The sequence below is a fragment of the Pararge aegeria genome, chromosome 15, assembly GCF_905163445.1.
Source record: "Pararge aegeria chromosome 15, ilParAegt1.1, whole genome shotgun sequence".
NCBI lineage: Eukaryota > Metazoa > Arthropoda > Insecta > Lepidoptera > Nymphalidae > Pararge > Pararge aegeria.
Genome location: NC_053194.1, coordinates 15,700,444 through 15,722,893, shown reverse-complemented (window position 1 = coordinate 15,722,893; position 22,450 = coordinate 15,700,444). Strand labels below are relative to the sequence as shown.

Genomic DNA, 22,450 nt, shown 5'->3' with positions numbered 1-22,450 from the left:
AACTCAACCCTCATCAATAATGAGGGTGTGATGATGTTGACATGAGTAGTCATCATGGGATTTATGAAAAACTTTTCTTTTAAATGGATAAAGGATCATAAATATATGTGTAGGTATATTTTGTATCACATGGTTGCGCAATGGAAATTTTATTGTTATCTGTAGTCCACAATATTTATTGATATTGATATTGCGGTTTTTTGATAAATAAAAAGGGAAGCGGGTAAGTTAGGCCTGGATTGCATACAAGATAAATTATTATTCAACAATTTCCCATGTACATGAAAGTTTTTATATTAAAATAAAACTGAAATCAAATGTATCAAAATTTCAATTAGCTGAAAAAAAAAAAGTAATAGTTTATGATCAAAAATAGAAAAATTTAAGAAGTTTATATATATACTTAATAAACTTGCGCCTTTTTTAACAAATAAAAAATCTTTTTTACCATTTTAAAATACGTAGGATTCGAAGTAAATATTTTATTGTGGTTCCAGTTCATAACATCGTATTCGCAGAAGTTGTACTTCTATATGAAAATTAGATTAGAGGGTTTTTATCCAAAACAAACAAAAGTTGCCTAAACAGATTCTACAAAAGATGAAGCTAAGCTATTAAGTGTAACTTATTTAAAGGATAGTTATGTTGAGTTTTTATTTGAAATATTTAATGTCATCTATTGTTTAAATTAAATAAACTAAATCGTAAAAAAACGTCTAGAAAAACAGTTGCAGTTTTGCCTGCGTCAGTCATTGCCCTACAAGCTATTCATATTTTACCATCATTTTTAACATGCTAGCTCATGGTTAGCTGTATGTTTATTTTCGTACATTTATTTATAAAATAAATTATTTCTGATGGCGGAAATAAAGTTAATGGAATTTCGTGTAGACAAGTATTAGTATTAAAATATTGGCGCGCGACCAAGAGCGTGTATCTACACTGTGTCTTATCATTATTTTAAACATTATAGTTAAATACTTAATGGTACATTATTTAGATAACATAATGTACATTTTTGAAATAACCATGAAGCTTTTTTTGCTGTAACGTTGAATTTTTGACAAACTCGCTGGTGAGCGCAGCTCACTGGTAAACTGGATGATGTAGGGTCTGATGGTAGCAGGCTCGACGGTCGCGGTTAGGTATATAATACCCGCCGCCGTCTAGTATAGTAGTTTGTTTTCCTATTCCTAGTCAGTTTAAATAGGTTTAGTGCTGTCAAACGTCACTTTTGTATATCTATTGTATGGAAAACTGACGTTTGACAGTAGTGATTGCTAGATCTTATTAAATACCCTGCCGTATTCCTTACGCGACAAACACCGGAACGCCAAATCTCTTGGCAGCTCGTCTTTAACAGTCGGATGAGAACTAGCCATGGTCAAAATTTAGACCCAACCACACCAAATTCCGAAATTATATAGACCCAGCGCTCATTACTGCGTCAAGATGGTTATCCAGAATTTGTTGCTGCAACTGTAAAATTTAATGGTATGGACTCAAAATCCAAATCTTCACTATCACTTTTGTCTGGTAGCTACATTAACACAAAGCTCCCGTAAATAAATACAAATGCTACAAGTTTTTTATCGAAGCCTCGGCGAATCAAATTTCATTTGGCTATTTTTATATAAAAAAGTTAGCACTGTTATTTTTATTATATGTATATTTTTATTATATAGTATGTAAAAAAAACTAAAAGAGATTTTGTCAGAAGTGGGATTCGAACCCACGCCCACAGAAGTGGACTGCGACCTGAACGCAGCGCCTTAGACCGCTCGGCCATCCTGACAGATGTGCTTTCTTCGGAATTAGAAGATCTGTTCGATGTTATTGAAGTTATTTAAAAATTATTTCCGATCTTGGTAAATGTCATTTTACGTTTTAAATAACGTTAAATTACATGTACCAATTTCAAAAGTAGAACAAATTATTGGGTCAAACCATTTTTTCATAATATATAGTAGTTAAATAGAATCTTCGCGGTTCCATTATTTAACAACAATTTAATAGTAATTAATGCCAATCACATAGATCTAAAAAAGAAAACTTTGGATTGCGAACCCTACTTCTTTTAAGCGGGTTAAATAACACCGTGGGCCATCTAACCTCAGACTCCTCATCACGGTTGCGGTTAAAAAGTTGAAATATAAAATTAAAATACTTCCAACTTACTGCACAGTTCAATATCGAATCAAATAGGAAACATATTTCAAACGCGTGTCTGTAAAAGTGAGCCAATTGTGACCCAGAAAGTTTTGCCCGCAATATAGCTACAATGACAGACTACGCTAACGATCCCGCGGTGAGCAATCTGCGCGATTACCTCCAAATACGCAGCGTCCATCCCGATATTAATTACGGTATGTAGCTAAATACCTAGGGTGCTGTTAGAAAACTTTTTTATATTTCCACTTAAGGTTTTTTGTAAATAGCAATAGCTATATTATTAATAAAGTTATAGGAGGTTTAAATAAGATTGTTAGTTAATATTAAAATATATTTATAGTACCTGCCTACCAATTCTAAACTTTAACCGATGTACCTACCTAATTATATTGAGGGAATTTTATTTATATGGAATATCTTGATTGATGTAGTGGGTGGTTGGTGTTAATTAATTTCCTTAGATGTTACCTTTTGTCGACGGCACGGTACGGTAAAATTCGTAAGAATTTATGATAACACCGTAATAGTTTTAAGTGTACTTGTAAATTTTGGTTAGTAAATTTATTTATTATTATTATTATATTCGTATTCACGAACAGTACTTCCATAAGTATCAATGCTATGGATAAATACAACATTTATCTGTGCGTTGAGAATGGTCAGCCATTCTTTTCATAAACAATACTCTAAAGGATTTTGGATGTACGTACACGTAGCATTGAATGGACCGCTGTGATTATCGTTGCGTTGTGACTTGGGGGTCAACGGGTCAACTAACAGGGTGTCTATTGTCAATTATTTTTATGTCGTTTTTATTTGTGCTTACTGCAGGGCTAGCATATATACCCTGACAGGGGATATAATTAACGTGTCCACCTGCTAAAGCACGGGGACATGGACATAGGAGAAGTATAATAATATCATATCGTTTCCGGGGGGGATATAATTGTCTCCTGCCCATGAATTGTGGATTACTTACACTAGCTAAAATTTCGAAAGTCTTGCGTCGAATGTTATTTATAGATATGCTCTCTCAAGGATATAATAATACCCGTACAGTTTCTCTACACTACAGCTGCATGTCAGCCCTATTGTAACCTAATAAACATGTAAAGTTAATGTTTATTAGGTTACAATAGGGCTGACATGCAACTGTTCTGTAAAAGCCCTTAAAAAAAAGAATTAAAAAAAAAAACTGTAATCAATCGCATTTTTTTTAATTAATTTAAATTAAAAGAAAGCGATCATCGCGAATTTACATTAAAATTACTGCCAGTTCAAAAAAATTGCTAAATTATTATTTATGCGCTACTAATGTTGACATATGCTCTCAAGCCACTTTATTAATGCGTTCGTTTTAAAGAACGCATAGGGTCGCACGTCCTCCAAGTGTTGTTTATGATTATGTTTTCTGCAACCGCAAAACGCACACGTGTGAGCGCACTGTGGGAAAGTAATGTCTGTGAATACGGGTGTGCAACGATTAGATTATGTAAAAAAAAAAATTGTATAAAAAAAGAAAAGAACCGACTTTGTTATACTATGTTATATATATATTGAAATAAATATTTACTTCAACATTTTTAAGTCGGTGCCAAATAAAATGTCGAAAGTTACTATGATCATATACTTTGTATTCCTTTAATAAAGGAGTATAAGAAAGTCGGTTCTTTTTTCAAAAAAAAAATTAAAATATTTACCGGCCAATAAAAAATTCAAAATGTTGGATGTTTATAACCACTCGTTTATAGAGGCAATAGCTTTGTCTTAGAAATACTATATTGGTATGAGTTTTCCAATACCTAGGGAGATATTAGCAAATTCCTTGAAATCAATTGTGATTAGAGAAGGGAATTTATACATTTTGACACAAAAACATTATCTCTAAAAACTAACAAACCAATTTTGAATCTATCGGACGAAAGGAAGTTATTCAGATCCCCTCATCAACTAGAAAACAGCTGATGATCTTCAAACGGCTGAATAAATTTTCATGAAACACGGCTTAGAACACTTAGGATAAAATTATCTATGACACAAAAAAAAAACGAAAATACAGTTCATCCGTTTGGCAGCTACGATACCACAGTCAGATAGACAGACCGACTAGTTAAACTTATAACACCTCTCTTTTTGCGGCACTGGTGAACAAATTCACCGAATACGCAGAATACAAATGAGAACTTCACAATCTTGTTTCTCCTTCCCCGTTCTACCACAAAACAGCTAGAAACCGTGCGTTTATAAAATATATATTTTTTTTTTTTTTTTATATCCTTATGTGGTTGATATTCCATCAACGCGCACGAAATGTTTTTTTTTCACGTTTCCGATAGGTACCGCTAAGTTGTGGAATGCCGGGAGGCAACAGTGTTTCCTGCCACGTCCCCCCCCTCCCCTCATCAACTAGAAAAGAAAAAAGAGAGAAAGAGAGTTAATAGGCTTCTTCTAGGCAAGCGTGCTCCAACCTAGCCGGTGGACATGATTGTCGTGAAGCAAAATAAAAGAATTGGGTTGGATGGACCCTTTCACTAATTAGTTTTTTATACTTTTGGCACGAAACCTTTCCAAGGTTCTACTAATTTTTCCGCATCAGGCCCGGCCCTGTTTCCTCTATTCCACTGAGGCTTCGGCCGTGGCTAGTTACCACTTTGGTGGTAGTAACGTGCCGGCAAGTTTCTAGATTTTGCTTTATTTTATTTAAACAATAAACTGACATCATTAAATTTTTAATTTAAGTCTCATATATTAAATCATTTATTTATCTCCGTATTCATTCTCTTCTATACTCTTCTCGAGATTATCTACACCCATGTACACCCAACAATAGAATAACATCGGAGCAAGTAAAAGCTGTATTTCACAGTTTGACAGTTCAAAAATAGGAGTGCTCCGATCGTCACCAAACTTTACAGGATTATTCGCCAGGTCAATCCGGAGATTCCATGAAAGTTTCATTGAAATCGGTCCAGCCGTTTCGGAGCCTATACGAAACATACCCACACACTTTCTCCTTTATATATGTATATAGATAGAAGATACTCGTAGATATGAACAGTTTGCGACAGGAATCAAATATTTCATAATAAAAAGATAAAGCATTACAAATTTGTTTCGCAATAAGAAAACATACAACCGAATTGATAATCTCTCCCTTTTGTAAGTCGGTTAATAATGACTGTTAATTAGATACTTAATTAATATTCATTTTTATTATTAAATACATTTAAAAATTCAATCATACGTGGCGACGCTTCACGCTAGTGAAGCGTCGCCACGCCAACAATCAGTTTTACCCTCCGCCTACATATGTTTCACATCAAAATCTTCAATTATTCCGATATAGCCCACAGGCTGTAACTATAATACTTATACTGAAGGTACATGACCACGAGGAATCTGTGGAGTCACTAATTACTGCGGATATTAGCAATTTATGGCCCTTGAAATATAACACGTAGTCTTGTTACATTCCAGGTATTACGAGTATATATTGTACATGGATTTCTTATCCATATTACGTTTACGTTCTCCCTAGAGAATGAATTTAAGTAGGAGGTCCCGGGTTTGATTCCCGGAAGGGGCCAATTGGGATTTTATAATTTCTGAATTTTCTCTGGTCTGTTCAGGTGGGAGGCTTTGGCCGTGGCTAGTTACCACCCTAACGACAAAGACGTGCCGCTAAGCAATTTAGTGTTTCGGTGCGATGTCGCGTTGAAACCTTTTAGGGGTATGACTACCATACTCCCTAACAGGTTAGCCCGCTACCACCTTAAACTTCATAATCACTTTCCACCAGGTGAGATTTCAGGCAAGGGCTAACTTGTAGTGGAATAAAAAATAAAAAGGTTTGTCTGGTTGGAGGTTTCGGCCGTGGTGAGTTACCACCCTACCGATAAAGACGTGCCGCAAAGCGCTTTAACGTACCGGTATGATGTTGCGTAGAAACCGGGTAGGATTAGGTATGGGCTTATGACTGCCATATCCCTAACAGGGTGAGATTGCTGTAAAATAAAATTCAAAATTCAAAATTCATTTATTTCCAGCTGGCATAGTTTATAAGCACTTTTGAAACGTAAAGTCAGTCTGTTTGTAGAGATTCCACTGAGAAGAGCCGGCAAGAAAGTCAGCAGATTGCTCTTTTCCAACATCATTTTATAGTTTATAGTTTGTAAATAAAAAAAAACTGTAGGCTGTAACTACAATATCTATACTGGAGACGAGGAAACAGAAGAAATCTGCGGATTCACTAATTACTGCGGATATTAGCAATTATTTTTTTAATAAAAAAAATTGGGTATGATTTGCTCAAGAAACTGTTAATACAAACAGTCTAGTTAATATTAAGCTATGAAGCTATCTTCATAGCTTAATATTAACTAGACTGTGAGATGGTGATATCAAAAAAAAAACCTGGCTAAGTTTGTTGTGGGCTCTTCTTAGAACAACTTCGTTAGGAACCCTCCTAGCTTTAGTTTTGAGTTAACGAATGCAGTTATCACCATCACTAACATTAGTAAAATAAAATAAAAATAAAACATTACCTAACATTAGTGTAACATGTTAAATGTATGAACGCTTCGTAAGTGCCTGTAACAAGGTCTACATGAATAAAATATTTTTGAATTGAATTATCCATGTTACGCCCCATCTGTCCCACGCGGTTCAACACATGTTAACGTGACATTATCATCATCAAAGTCAAAGTCAAAGTCAAAAATATCTTTATTCAAATAGGTGGCACTTTTGATGCGTACATAAGAATTACACGCTAGTGAGATGATGGCGATAACCACATTCGTAAACTTAAAACTAAAGCTACGAGGGTTCCAAACGCGTCCTGGTCTAAGAAGAAACCCACAACAAACTTAGCCGGGTGTTTTTTTTTTTTGTTATCGCCATCTCACAAGCAATGGTTAGCAATAATTCACACCCAAGCTTTTGCGATTACGTAGTCATTTATACTATAATAAGACTTTTCTATACGCTTACGTTTAATACAAACTTTGAACTTTTTAAGAGACATCTCCATCTCATCAACAACATCATCATCATCGACAGCCTATAGCAGTTCACTGCTGAATTAATGGCCTCTCAAAACGAGGGGTTTGCCTATAATCACCACGCAGACGGGTTGGTGATCAATAGTAGATGGTAGTCGTAGCACAGAGGCAGCCGCGGGAAAAGGAGGGGTGACAATAAGTATGATTACATTAACAAAGAATCGCTTAAATATTAATTTATTTAATCATATATGATTAATTTATTTTTATTAATATTCGAAGTGAAATTAGTATTTATGTTAAATTTATAAAACTGCATTACTTAGCGATCCGCCATGACACTTGAAACGCCTAATTCAAAATTATATGGCACATTGTGATTGAAGAATGGTTGAGAAAAATAGATAAAAACAATACTTGATGCGTATTATATATCACGCTAAAATTTCTACTCAATCGGTGCAGAACTTTTGAGTTTTTGAAGCGTACACAAACCAACATAACATATTTATATATATAGACTAGCTGTCCCGGCGAACTTCGTACTGCAAATCATTTTTTTTTTTGAATATTATATTTTAATACTTATTTTCCTATTCCGATCTTAGAGAAATCAAAAAAATCAAATATCATAAAAATTGGTCCAGCCGTTCTTGAGTTATAAATGGTATAACTAAAACAACTTTATTTTATATATATAGATTATACATCCCTACTAAATGTCAATGTAAGTTTGTTGGTTACGCTGTCACGCAAAAACTACTTAACCGATCCTCATGAAACTTTGTAAACATATTCTTGGAAGTATTAGAAATAATATATGATACTTTTTATCCCGACATTAAGCTCGGTTCCTTTGGGAGAGAGGATGAGTGTTTGACGATTTTACACCATAACTCCGGCAAATTATAACCGCTTTAAATAATTATTTTTGTACTATACAGGTTATAATATATGTTAATTTTGCCCAAACTGTGGTTGGATATAGAGGACCGAACTCGTAAGCGGACAGCAGCAAACCCCTCATTTAAGGCTTTAGCGCTACTGAATACTTTAATTTTTTTTAAAACTACAACTAAATTGAATGCCACATCAAAAAACAAAATCAAACGCAGACGAAGTCGCGGGCAAGAGCTAGTATAGTAATATAGTTCTTATAATATATATAAACACCCAGACACTGAAAAACATTCATGTTCATCACACAAACATTTTCCAGTAGTGGGAATCGTACCCACGGCCTAGGACTTCAGAAAGCAGGGCCACTGCGCCAATCGGCCGTCAGATAATGTTTAGAAACGAGTATAATAGTAAAGGTCTACGGTATACCCCCCTTGAGAAGAGGGAATAAGTTTTTATGATGATGACAACGATATAACCGGTCTCACAGATGAGTGCATCACGTATCTAAGACGTCAGGCCGCCGACCTGGGTCTGCCTGCCCAGGTTTACGAGGTGAAGCCTAAGAAGCCAGTGCTCGTGATGACCTGGGAAGGCCTCGAACCCAGCCTGCCGAGCATACTTCTCAACTCGCATATGGACGTCGTTCCAGTTTTCGAGGTTTGTTCAAAAAAGTGGTGTATCTTTAAGTAGCAGACAAACAAAAATAAATTCTACATTTTACTTGGCACCGACTTAAAAATGTTGTAGACAACATTTATTTCTTGCTATTTAGTTATATTACAAAGTTGGTTCTTTGTAGTAAAAAAATTTTTGGTTAAGTTTGCAATCATATCTTAGTTATAATAACCAAATGTCAACTGCTCATAACCTTCTACAAAATATTGCTTTTCCCGAAGCTGGAGCGTTAATACTTGAGGAGTTCTCCCGGCACTTTACCATCTGCTCCTTTATTGTGACGAGCATACATTGCTTACCTATATACAATAATCGATACGCAACCAGTGTAATACTTATTATTGTGTAATTCTGATCGCCTTTTTATGGTCTTCATCATCAGTTTTACTTGAACAAATGGTGGTTTTCGATAGCAAATGCTCATGTTACTTTAAAAAATACCCAAATCGCCATTGGTGTCCTTATAATATTTGAAGAGTTCCCTCAATTTTACCAGGATCCCTTCTACAGATCTTGACCTGATGAAAATAAGACCACATGGGAATCATACGGTCTCAAATAAAATTTAATTTTTCAAATAGTTTTATAAATAACAGAGTTCTGAGCTAACAATCATAAAAAAAAACCATTGAAAAAAGAGACCTATTTTGTAAGTCGGATAGTTTAAAAAATTCACTCCGGAGACTAGAACCAATTGTTAAAATACGAGTATATACCTACGCATCAGTGGTGTCATTATAATTTTATGTAAAATTTAATAGAGTTTTTATGATATCTATATTTCATTAGTCGCTCGTACGACAACCGCGGTTTGGAGTGCTGACAATTGTACACTACCGTGTACAATATAAGTAATTGTCATAATTTTCTTAATCATTTATTTGCAATAACATGTGAAATTATAGATGGATCAAAATGCAGTTACAGAACAATGTATTTAAATGTTTTAGAAAAGTTGGACCTATCCCCCGTTCGAGGCGCGCATAGTAGATGGTGTGATTTACGCACGAGGAGTTCAGGACATGAAGACCACGGGCATCCAGTACATCGAGACGGTGCGGCGGCTCAAGGAAAAGGGTATCCGGTTGAAGAGGACCGTGCATTTGAGCTTCGTACCGGGTCAGTGAGCTCTTTTGTGTTGCCAGTTTTTGCTTAAATCTTTGCGCAGAGCCACTCATCATGGCTATGTAGACCTATGACAAACGATCCAGTTAGGTAAGTAGGTCTAATTGTAGCTGGCAGGAATTAATTGGTGATTTATAATTTTTAAATATTCTCGATTTTCTCGGTCTGGCTGCTGCTAGCTGGCTAGGGTCAACTTAAATTTAAATTCAGATTCAAAATTCATTTATTTCAAGTAGGCCTAGTTTATAAGCACTTCTGAAACGTAAAGTCAGTCTGTTTGTAGTGACTCTACCACCGGTTCGGAAGTATGTCTATTAAGTAGTATATCTTAGCCATAGGATTCCGGTAAAGTGTCTCGTTGTACACGACATCTACCCAGAACAATAATCGTTGCCATCTCTGCATCTCTGCATTATAACTTACCACCAGATCTAATTACAGTCAAGAGTTAGCTGGCAGTGGAATAGAAAAAAAGCTGCAACCTGTCTCGGTCTGCCTTGAAGTAAGCAGAGATCTTCTCTGAGATAGACTCGTTCTGAAGCTTTACCACACTTCAAGCTATCTTAAGTGAAATTGTGTTTATTTTCATGAAAAAGTCATAAGTTAAATCGCAATGAAGTTGCGAATCACTCAGTCATAATTTAAAAGCAATAAAGAAGCCAAATGCATTTAACTCTTATCTCTAATAAAACATCCGAATAAAACTTTCGCGATTGAAAAATGTTGATTCAACTGAGCAAAGTTGGCATTGGATACAGCAAAGCACTTTAAAAAACTTTAACAGCATTGCATTGCAGTTAAATTTGTTTTTGTAAATAAAATATAAGTTGGTTATGTGAACCTGGTTCATTAGTGTCATATGAACGATTGTATTGGTTGAGTGCGAAGCGGGAATAGCCTGGTAGTCATGCTTCAGCCTCCCTATTCCCTTCCCTACTTTAGGAAGCTTTGTGCATTTAAATCATTAAATATCACTTGCTTCAACGGTGAAGGATAACATCGTGAGGAAACCAACGTGAGAGTTCTTCGTAATGTTCCCAAAGGTACGAGAAGGCTACCAATCCACTTCCTGACAATAAATGGAATCCACGCTTATGCCCAACTGTGGGAAACTAACCGGGCAAATCATTTTGATAAGATATGCGTTCAAAAGTATGCAGTAATTCTATAGTAATAGTATAATTTAAATATTCTAATAAATCTAAAGAAAAATAAACTATGTGTCTAATAAGAAGGCATCAGAGTCAAATTCAAAATTCAAAATTCAAAATTCAAAATTCATTTATTTCAAGTAGGCCTAATACAAGCACTTTTGAAACGTCAAGTCTGTCCGTGTGTAGTGACTCTACCACCGGTTCGGAAGGCAGATTCTACCGAGAAGAAGCCGGCAAGAAACTCAGCAGTTGCTCTTTTCCAACATCAAAAATTTACATTTTATATTTTAACATTCATTTTTCTATCTTGTGAGAGATGAAAGCGGAGCCGGATGCTTCCAAGCAACCTTGTCATTAAGAAACTCATCAATAGTATAATAACCTCGCTGTAATAAATGTGTTTTAACACATTCTTTAAACTTATGGATTGGTAGGTCCAAAATTACCTTAGTTTAGTCACTTGGCGAAGGGTGGAGCTATATAGCTATGCTTAGAATATCATATCAGAAACGAGGAGTTCCGTAAAAGAACGAGAGTTAATAGCTCAACGAAACGCGGAGTTATTGTGGCAATCGTTGGGGTACAAACATCAAACAACTGATGGATGCTGAGGTTGATCTGGAAGGCGCTGGAAGAGTGATCTCTAATCGTTAAACGCAGCTTTGGTATAGACCTCCAGTTAGAAGGAAAGACTACATCCAAAGACTCACAGACAGCCACAGGACGCAACTCACGAAAAACCTAGGCCCAGACGTGGACCAATCGCTTGATTTTATGATAAAACAGAGATCCAACTTTAGAAACTAAAACAAAAATGGCCGTCTAGAGTCATTAAATTGCAAAGCTAACGAAATGGGCTGGATTTTAAATGGTAAGCTGTATAAATGAGCCAAAAACTGTCCACTTAATTTTATATAATTAGGGGAATTTCAGATAGGGAAGTTTGTATTGTTATATAAGTTGATATATTTAGTTTATTATTAAATTGGGCTATGCTGTCAGTGTATCAGAACAATTCAAATTGGAAGAACAAGAACGATCCGTACTCAAAAATAATTCATATTTCTTGTATACGTGTCCCCGAACCCGTCATAATAAGCTATTGCAGCAACGATTTGATGATATTTTATGTGTGTATGTCAATGGGTTCCTAAATGGTTTGGAAATGCAATTGCATTTATGCAATTGGATTACCGGTAGATGGCGCTGTTTTATAGGGCACACCTTCGCATTTATCATATTAGTCCTTACTAATATTATAAATGCGAAAGTGTGTTTGCTTGTCCTTTCTTAACGGCTCGAATAAGCAAGCAATCAACTTGATTTTTGGCATAAAGTTAGTTGAATGGACGCAAAGTTACACAGGCTACTTTATATCCCAGGAAAACCGATGGTTCCCACGATTTTGGTTTTATTTTTTTTTTGTTTGAAAGGTGATTAAGTAAGAAGTATTCTTAGCTATTACCGCTTCGAGTAACTTCCTCAACTGTGTATCAAATAAAAGGGTTTAACTAGTCCAATGCTATAAACAATGCTATTAACAATGATAAATTTCAAATCAAAGATGGCCGCCACAACAAAATCGCGAATTACTTTTACAACTCTCTCAATATAGGTATAAAATGAAAGTAAAGTTAAAAAATTACTTTATTACTTTATTTTTAGTTTATATATTACTAGCTGTTTCCCGCCACTTCGTCTGCGTTTGATTTTGTTTTTTGATGGGGCATTAAATTTAGTTGTAGATCTAAAAATTTTAAAGTATTCAGTATCGCTAAGCCGATGAGGGGATTACTGCTGTTCGCTGAGGAGTTCTGTCCTCTATCTTTAACCACAGTTTGTCCAAAATTAAACACATATTATAACCTCTATAGTATAAACATAATTATTTCAATCGGTTATGATTTGTCCGAGTTATGGTGTAAAATCGTCAAACACTTATCCCCACTCACAAAAGAACCGAGCTTAATGTCGGGATAAAAAGTATCCTATAGTTCTAACACTTCCAAAAGTATGTGTACAAAGTTTCATGAGGATCGGTTCAGAAGTTTTTGCGTGAAAGGGCAACAAACAAACTTACATTGACATTTATAATATAAGTAGGGATAGGGATTAATAAAGTTTTGTATACCATAGATGAAGAGGTGGGTGGACATAATGGCATGAGCGAATTCGTGAGGTCTGACCACTACAAGCAGATGAACGTGGGGTTCGCACTTGACGAAGGTCTGGCCAGTCCCGATGACAACTTCGTGGTCTACAACGCTGAGAGGAGTATTTGGCGTAAGTGAGAAATAAAAAAAAACACTTGCTTCAACAGTGAAAGAAAACATCGTGAGGAAACCTGCATGCCTGAGAGTTCTCCATAATGTTCTCAAAGGTGTGTGGAGTCCACCAATCCGCGCTGGCCCCTTCTCATTGTGGGAGGATACCCGTGCCCTTTAGTGGGCCGGAAATGGGTTGATAACGGTGATGATGACGATTGAGAATCTTCTCCTTTTCAACGTAAAGGGGGAGGGTTTTTCAATTTATCTTTATGTTTTTGTATAATATATTACGCTATTAAGTACTCCGACGATTATGAATTAATTTTCATGGTTAATCTTTGATTGGTACTTACTTCAGAAGTCGTCTCATATAAATTTCACTGGATTTATTTATTTGTTAATTACGCTTTTTGAAAAAATAATAAAAACAAAACAATGTGAAGTGATGGTGAATATTTATAGGTCCCATCATTATTATTTGTACACATAGATTTACTGACTAAATCCTTATTCTGGTATGCGCCCGTTGCCCTGTATTGGTCCGGTAATGAGTTGATGATGATGATTCCAAATGTTTTTCAAATTCAAATGCATTTATTTCAAGTAGGCCTACTTTATAAGCACTTTTAAAACGTCAAGTGTGTATATTTGTAGTGACTCTACCACCGGTTCGGAAAGCAGATTCTACCGAGAGGAGCCGGCAAGAAACTCAGTAGTTGCTCTTTTCCAACATCAATATTTACAATCATTTTTCTATCTTGCGGGAGATGAGAGTGAGGCTGGCTGCTTCTAATCTACCTTGTCATTGAGGAATTCATCAAATGTATAGTTGCCTCGCTGTACTAGATGCGTTATTACACATTTTTTAAATGTACGCATTGGTAGGTCAAGAATTTCCTTGGGATTCCATTATTATTGATGAGATGGAAGGGTGAAGGCTCATGGCACATGGAAAAAATGTAGCACATTTTACCATTACAGCCAACCATGATTATTTGCAGCACTAATGCGTTAATTTCTGTGAAATTTATTCCTAATCTCATATAGTAGTATTCAGGTAACATAATGTTAGGAAGGTTGTGCCACAATTTGCAGAAGTTTTTAATTAATGAAAAAAGCAGAAATGTTCTGGTGTTACAGGTGGTAGACAGATACCGCCAGATACCAGACATAATATCGGGAGTCATTCATAATTGAAACTTAATATTATTAATAGAGTATCTTTCTCCGTCAGACGTTACGGTTACGTGCCCTGGAAAATCTGGTCACGGCTCACTTTTACTTCCGGACAACTGCGGGGAAAAGGTTAGTGAATTTTTCATGAAGTGTTTAGAATAAGTTCGCTGCCCATATTTTCCTGAGCTTTACATATTTTTAGATAAGTTCGCCTTGCATGAATAACTGCTATGTGTTCATGAATTTCCAAAAGAAAAAATGTTGCTGCTTATTTTCGATACTCTTTAAAACGCAAAATACTTTGTGACATTTTTAACATCGAGCAAGAATTTATGAGTAGCTTGTAGAACGAGATATTAGAGTTGGTATGCTTTAGAACCAGCAGAATTTACCTGGTGAAAAAAGATATTAATTTTGTCCAAGAAATCGATCTGGTGCATGATTTCAGAATTCTTTTGTCGAAGAATTTATAAATCGCCAGTTCCTAATTCTTGGCCGGACCTTGGCTGAAACACTATCGTGTCTTGATACCGTCATATAGATTTGTATATGGCTGTCGTAAATTATTTTACTTCAAAGCTATGTAGAGCTGTAATTCTGTAATTGCATAAAAAACGCCTTGTTGCGGGCTCCTTTTTAGACTAGTAGGGCTGACATGCGTTTCTTTCTACTGAAAAAATACGAGAATCGGGTAGAGGCGCTTTCGAACCAGCTTTATACTGGAGTAGGTATTACTGTCATGTCAATAATGGCAAAATAGTTATGAACGTTTCGTAGGTGCCTTTGGTAGGAGGCCTACATAAATAATTAAGTAAGCTACGACAAATCTTTAGATTTTGCTAAACGCGTATCGGAGATAGAGAATTTTTTCCGTTTTCTATTGTTGCCTGTTTTAATGTCTACCTTAGTAGAACGTCCTTTGGGGGAGGCAGAGAATTTACAGTTATATTAACAAGAATGTAAATAAATAATGAGTAAGTAATTTTGTAAAACAGTTTGCCACACACAAACATTCAAAGCGATGATAGCCCAGTGGGTACGAGCTCGACTTCACTTTCGGAGGGGCCGAGTTCGAATCCCAGCACGCACCTTCAACTTTTCTAAGTTATGTGCATTATAAGTTACAAATATAACTTGCTGCAAAGGTGAACGAAAACATCGTGAGGCAACTTGCATGCCTGAGAGTTCTACATTATGTTCTGAAGATGTGTGGAGCCCACCAATCCGCACTGTGCCAGCGTGGTGGACTGCGGCCGTAACCCCTTCTCATTGTGGGAGGAGACCCGTGCCCTGTAGTGGGCCGATAATGGGTTCATATGATGATGAAGCGTTCAATGGACGCTTGATGGTCTTAGAAGCCTAAAATAAACATGTACAAGAGCTAGGTCAATAGTAATTATCTGCCTGAATGTTGGTTGTGAATTATAAATCGATTTCATTAACCGTTTGGCGAGCCTCCAAGCAATAAGTTACTGTCTACGGGCTATACAGATATGCTTGATCCAAGCTTACCGAACTTTGTTGCCTGAACAATGGAAACTGTATGATGAATTCATGAATTTATCTTATCAAGGAAACACCGATATTAACATCTGACTTCTACGAGTGTGTTCTGTTATGAAATAGATTTTTCATTACCTACAGATAACGGGGAAAAGTATTTAAAGCGTTTAGTAGGTTTATTAGCAATAGGTACTTAAACCTTTGAAAATTTTAGAGCATTTCAATAAAATTAAAGCAATAAAAGCAAATTTAATAACATTAAAATCCCTGTGATATGATCTGAATCCCTATTACCTATAAGAGATGCTCCCTACGAGAGCTTACCTACGATAGCTTACCTACGAGAGCTTACCTACGAGAGTTTACCTATGAGAGCTTATCTATGAGAGCTTACCTACGAGAGCTTACCTATGAGAGCTTACCTACGAGAGCTTACCTACGAGAGCTTACCTATGAGAGCTTACCTACGAGAGCTTACCTATCGGAGCTTACCTATGAGAGCTTACCTTCGAGAGCTTACCTATCGGGGCATACCTATGAGAGCTTATCTATGAGAGCTTACCTATCGGAGCTTACCTATCATACCTTACCTATGAGAGCAAACTGATGAGAGAAGCCTGTACCCATCAGAGGGACATTAAAAGGCTGTTAACGATAATGATTATCTATCAGACAGACCTGGAGCATGCGTAGAACTCATATAAGGTACAAAAAGACAAATGATGACATGAAAATATAAAAATAAATCATTCATAAAAAAGTTCGCATAATATTTATTCAACATCGATCAAAATAGCATATAACAGACAAAAAGCACAGGCGTGTGCGATGGTAGTAGTAGGACAGATGACGCTACTGCCCGTTCTCCGTTAAAACCGTAACCGTAATAAAAAAAATTGTACAGCTAAGCTGATTTCGATGTATTATATATATTTCCCTATTTCCGCTTTTAATTTAAAATATTTCCAAACCAATCTACGGAGTTTAAACACTTATATTTATAAACTTTTCTGGCATGTTTAGATTCGCTATATCATCGATAAATTCATGGACTACCGGAGAGAGTCGAAAGCGAAACTGGATAGTGATCCCGGATTGACCATTGGAGATGTCACTTCTGTCAACCTCACCATGCTACATGTAAGTATAGAGGTAGATTTTGTTTAACATGTACGTTACGTGATTTGCATGATATTTTTTTTACAAGTTAGTCTTTGTGATCTCAACCGATGGCAGTAATGATGCAGTCTAAGATGGTAGATGGGCTAACCAGTTGGAGGTGGGCATTACATTACGGCTGATTGGCGCAGTTTGCAGCAACCCTGCTTTCTGAGCCCAGGGCCGTGGGTTTGATTCCCACAACTGGAAAATGTTTGTGTGATGAGCATGAACGTTTGTCAGTATCTGGGTGTTTATATGTATATTCTAAGTATTTATGTATATTATTCATAAAAATATTCATCAGTCGTCTTAGTACCCATAACACAAGCTACGCTTACTTTGGGGCTAGATGGCGGTGTGTATATTGTCGTAGAATATTTATTTATTTATTTATTTATTTATTAAGGCCATATCCCTATGGTTGCTACACGGCAGCGTACCGGAACTTTAAATTGTTTAACGGCATATCTTTGGGGTGGGAACCGGCCACGGCTAACCATCCATCCAAATGCATACCAACATATACCATCTTCTTCACTAATCCGTCAATTAATTATTCAAAAAAACATGTCAAACATGTACTTAACTTGAATTTATTTATTTTCCATTCGACTTTTTTATCATTAATTTTCTTTTCTGCAGGTATTAAATTTTAACTTTTGTTTTGTTAGATGATTAGATTTTAGATTATTTAAGCATGTCGTGGCCATTCCCAGAAGGTTTCAATATCCTGTCTTGCTCTTCAATTTTTAATTCTCATCATGATGACAATGTTTGTTATTTTAATGATCCAATAAAAAAATAAAAAATAAACATATCGCTGCTTTATTACTTACCACTAGGTGTGATTGCAGCCATGATCTGGTATATTTAACCGATCAGTACAATAATTGAAGGTCACTACACCAATTATAAAAAATTAAATCACAAATTTTTGCATAGAGAAATTTGGATGTAGCTGATCAAATTATTACCTATTGGATATTTTTTTCGCTGCATTACCCAATTGATTGAATTGATACCGCCTCCGCACCTCACCGTTAACACTTGATGTAGGATAATACTAATACACCAAACTATTTATTTACCAATGACAGGCATTGATTGACATTGGGCAGATTAACTGAGTCGCTCGTGTAATTTTCCTTTACTCGTGTTGCTAATGGCATCAAAACGTTGCTTTGTTCACATTATTGAAGTAGAAATCCAGCAATTAGCCAATTACTGAAAGAATGGGGATCGAATTATTTTCTCGCTATAGTACCGGCGTTGTTCAGCTCAGAATTACTGTTTGAGTCTCATATATTAGTTTTGTCATTTCGTATTTCGCGTGGTCGGTCACATACCAAAATAACTTACTTTTAAGAATAAAAATCCCACATAACCCGATCTTCCCTGAGATCGGGTATCTTTGAAGATTTCTCCCCCGATAACAAAAAAAAAAGCATTATTACTATAAATTTAATTTACCCAGGTAATCTAGACATAAAAAAATAAAAGGAAAAGTAATAAGTACATGTACTTACTTCTATAGTTGTATCATTTTTTGTTTGACATCATTCATGCAAGAAATTTTGGAATTTTGGGCAAAATGTAGCCTAAATGTAAATTCAAAGTGTAAGCTATCTCTGTTCTTCGAAAATTGACCAATTGGAAGGCTTCGGCTGTGGCAAGTTACCACCCCACAAAGACGTGCTGCCAAGTGATTTAGCTTTCGGGTACGATTCGTAAAAACATTTTAATATTCGTTTATTTCAAGTAGGCTTACTCTTTAAGCGCTTTTGAAAAATCAAGTCAGTCCGTTTGTAGTGACTCTACCGAACAGAAGCCAGCAAGAAACTCAGCAGTTGCTCTTTTCCAACATTGACTATTTGCAATTTAACATTCATTTTCCAATTTTGTGAGAGATGAAAGCGGAGCCGGACGGTTCCAAGCAACCTTGACGCTAAGAAATTCATCAATTGTATAGTAGCCTCGCTGTAATAAATTTATTTCACACATTCTTTAAGTATATGGGTCCAAAATTACCTTGGGCATCATATCACAATAGCATAAACTAAATTTCGAGTATATTATATACTCGAAATTGTAGACGAATGTGCATATATTGGTCACACTATCGAGTTAGGTAGGTCCAATTTCGAGAAAGAGGTGAACCGCCTAATAATATAGGATGGGCAAACTTCGGAAAACTTAGAGACGCCTTTTCGTTCGAAATCCCTCAGTGCCGGAAGACCAAAGTCTTGGAACTTTGATTGAAACGTGGTCGCTTACTATGGGCCTCATAAGAAAGTTCAGAGTCACACAGTGGGCGATGGAGAGAGCTATGGAGTAGAAGTATCTCTACGTAACCAAAAATGAGGAGATTCGTAGAAGAACTAGAGTTACCGATATAACTCAGTGAGTTGCAAAACTGAAGTGACAATGGGCGGGGTACAGAGCTCGGAGAAACGATGGACGTTGGGGTCCTAAACTACTTTAGCGGCGACCTCGTAAATGTAGCGTAGCCCCCAACGTGTTTGGACAGACGACATAAAGCGAGTCACTGGGAGCTGCTGGAAACAAGCAGCCCAGGATCGATGATTTTGGGACTCCCTACCAAAGACCTATGTCCATGCAGTGGACGTTAATCGTTTGAATTAAAGATATTGATGATATATTCAAAACTATAAATGATTCCTGTACCTTCCGCGGCCGATATGCAGATGACAATAAGTAATTTATGCCCATTTTTACTAAGCAATAATGTATATCCACAGGGTGGCATCCAGAACAATGTTATACCGGAGAAATTAACCGCAAGCTTCGATCTTCGTTTAGCTCTGTCTGTCAATTTTGAAGAATTTGAAAACATGGTAAAACACTGATACTTTTTATAATTATTGAATATAAGCAGTCTACCACGTAATGCCGTTTACCTATTGATAAAAAAAACACATTTATTTTTGGTGTTTTTATGCAACAATGTTATAAATACATACCCTGATGGACAGGGTATTCCGATTATGTAAATGAAGGAAATCTCCAATACGAATTATGAAAACTTGGCATTGTAAGAGTTATAAAAAGCCTACAAGGGTAGACTTTTTATAACTCTTACAATACCAAGTGCCAAGTGCTATGCTTTTTTTAAGTTTTTTATAACTCGCACCGAAGATTTTTTTCTTTTAATGTTGTCTGCCCGCTTAGTGCATACCCTGTGCATACCCTATATGCACGCCACTCTAATAACTATGAATTAACCTCGTGAAATAATTACAACGTAGGTATATATAATTTGGATATCATTCCCACTTGTGCGCCAACGCTCGGAGAGTGCCTAAAGCTGTGGAAGTCGATAATATCTTATCCTTTCTCCGCGGAGCAAAATGCTTCCTGTCCATGCTAGCCGTACTGGTGGATAAACAAACAACACGAATTTAATATGCTAAAAAATATTCATAGATAAAACAGTGGTGCGCGGAAGCAGGCGATTCTGTGACGTATGAGTTTGAACAGAAGGACCATTACGTTGCACCCACTAGCGTAGACGACACCAATCCCTACTGGATTGCCTTTAAAGCTGCTATCGAGAAACTGTAAGTATTATATACAAGCATATGCCCGCGACTTTACCTGCGTTCGATTTCTGATTTCTTGTGAGAAATAATTAAGAGGTATGCCGTATCTATGACGAAAGCTTGGTTTGTTTTTCTTGCTCCAAAATGATGGCAGTACTTCTCCGGACGAGCTCTGTCGCAAAAAGCTCTACTAATACTATGATATAATTAATTTAGTTATTCTACAGATTTGTAAACTAAAGTTTATGTTTTTGCAGAAGCGTCCCGTTAAAAGTGCGCACATTCCCGGGCGGTACGGATTCGCGCTTCATACGTCTTCAGGGCGTTAGTGCTCTCGGTTTTTTCCCGTACCGACGCACGGTGCCTGGACTTCACGAGCACAATGAAAGCCTACGCGTTTCCGAATTCATCAACGGCATTGCGGTGTACGAAGACATTATACCAGCTCTTGCTAATGCATAAGAACCTCTACTGAATAAAACCCGTTCATACGTAGAGTGTCTTACTGCTGTTTTATATGCGGAATATAAAAATATATACAGGGTTCCATAAAAATACTAGAAAGCTCTCAGGCTTGTAGTCTCTATCATTAAAACTAACAACTTTTGTTTTACAACTTTTGAAAATTCAGTATAAATTATTTCATATAAAAAAAAAGTAATTTCTGTAAAGTGACATTACACTGTGAAACCAAATACATGTATCTGTTGACAAATAACTGTAAGAACGCACGTTACAGTCGTAGTTTGTGCGCTGTTGCCGATGGTACATTACAGAGTAGTAACAAGTAGAGTATCTATGTAAAATATTAAATGTTGAATATTTCACAAACTATCGAGTTAAAAAAAAATGTCGTAGAACAAAAGTTGTTAGTTTTAATGTAAACAACTACAGGCCGAGAGCTTTCTGGATTTTTTATTTAACCCTGTATACTTTAATAAAGTATTTTTTATAACGTGAATAACCTATTTAATTTTATTTTACCACCTTCACATAATATGTAAGTATCGTACCTCACGTATCACCTTATCCATATAATATTGTGAATGCGTTTGTTTGTCCTTACTTTACTTGACTTGATTTTATGCATAAAGTTAATTGAAAGGGCGGAGAATAACATAGACTTAGTGTTTATACTAGGAACACCTAGGTACCATACGCGGATAAACAACGCGGAGAAATGCTATTAATTTATAAATGCGAAAGTCTGGATGGAAGCTTGTTACTCAATCACGCCAGAATTGCTGGACATATGGTGATGAAACTTAGCGCAGTGATAGATTATAGATTGGCAGTAGTAGCATATAGGCTACTTTTTATTCCTGGAAAACTAACGGTAAACCAATAATAATAATAGCATTAGGAGGAAACAGCTAGTTCAGTATATTCTTGACATATAAAATAAACTTTTGAATTTCCTAAATTTTCTATAATAGCTAATAAAATAAATATACTACGATAATACTAATATCGAAATCTAGCTCCAAAGTAAGCGTAGCTTGTGTTGTGTGTCAGTACTAATAACTGATGAATATATTTATAAATAACTAGCTGTTGCCCGCGACTTCGTCTGCGTTTGATTTGGTTTTTTGATGTGGCATTAAATTTAGCTGTAGTTCTAAAAAAAATAAAGTATTCAGTATCGCTAAGCCTTAAATGAGGGGTTTGCTGCTGTTCGCTGAGGAGTTGTGTCCTCTATCTACACAAAGTTTGGGCAAAATGTAATAAATATTATAACCTCTATCGTCGGA

The 22,450-nt window shown here is 36.1% G+C and overlaps 2 protein-coding genes and 1 non-coding gene across 3 annotated transcripts in view; 1 reads left to right on the top strand and 2 right to left on the bottom strand.

Annotated features, from left to right (window-relative positions):
- LOC120629788 overlaps positions 1–22,450 on the bottom strand; it is a 149,530-nt gene that overhangs the window by 72,548 nt on the left and 54,532 nt on the right. The gene's annotated exons all lie outside the window — the stretch shown is intronic.
- On the bottom strand, positions 1,712–1,795 carry Trnal-cag. Its single transcript has one exon. It is a non-coding gene; the product is annotated as a tRNA-Leu (tRNA).
- LOC120629789 (aminoacylase-1-like) lies at positions 2,193–21,543 on the top strand. The gene is made up of 9 exons (XM_039898833.1): positions 2,193–2,366; positions 8,566–8,735; positions 9,704–9,872; positions 13,169–13,315; positions 14,534–14,604; positions 17,002–17,118; positions 19,899–19,994; positions 20,584–20,717; positions 20,957–21,543. Exons 1-9 carry the CDS (start codon positions 2,282–2,284, stop codon positions 21,159–21,161), a joined length of 1,194 nt encoding a protein of 397 aa, XP_039754767.1. The 5' UTR covers positions 2,193–2,281; the 3' UTR covers positions 21,162–21,543.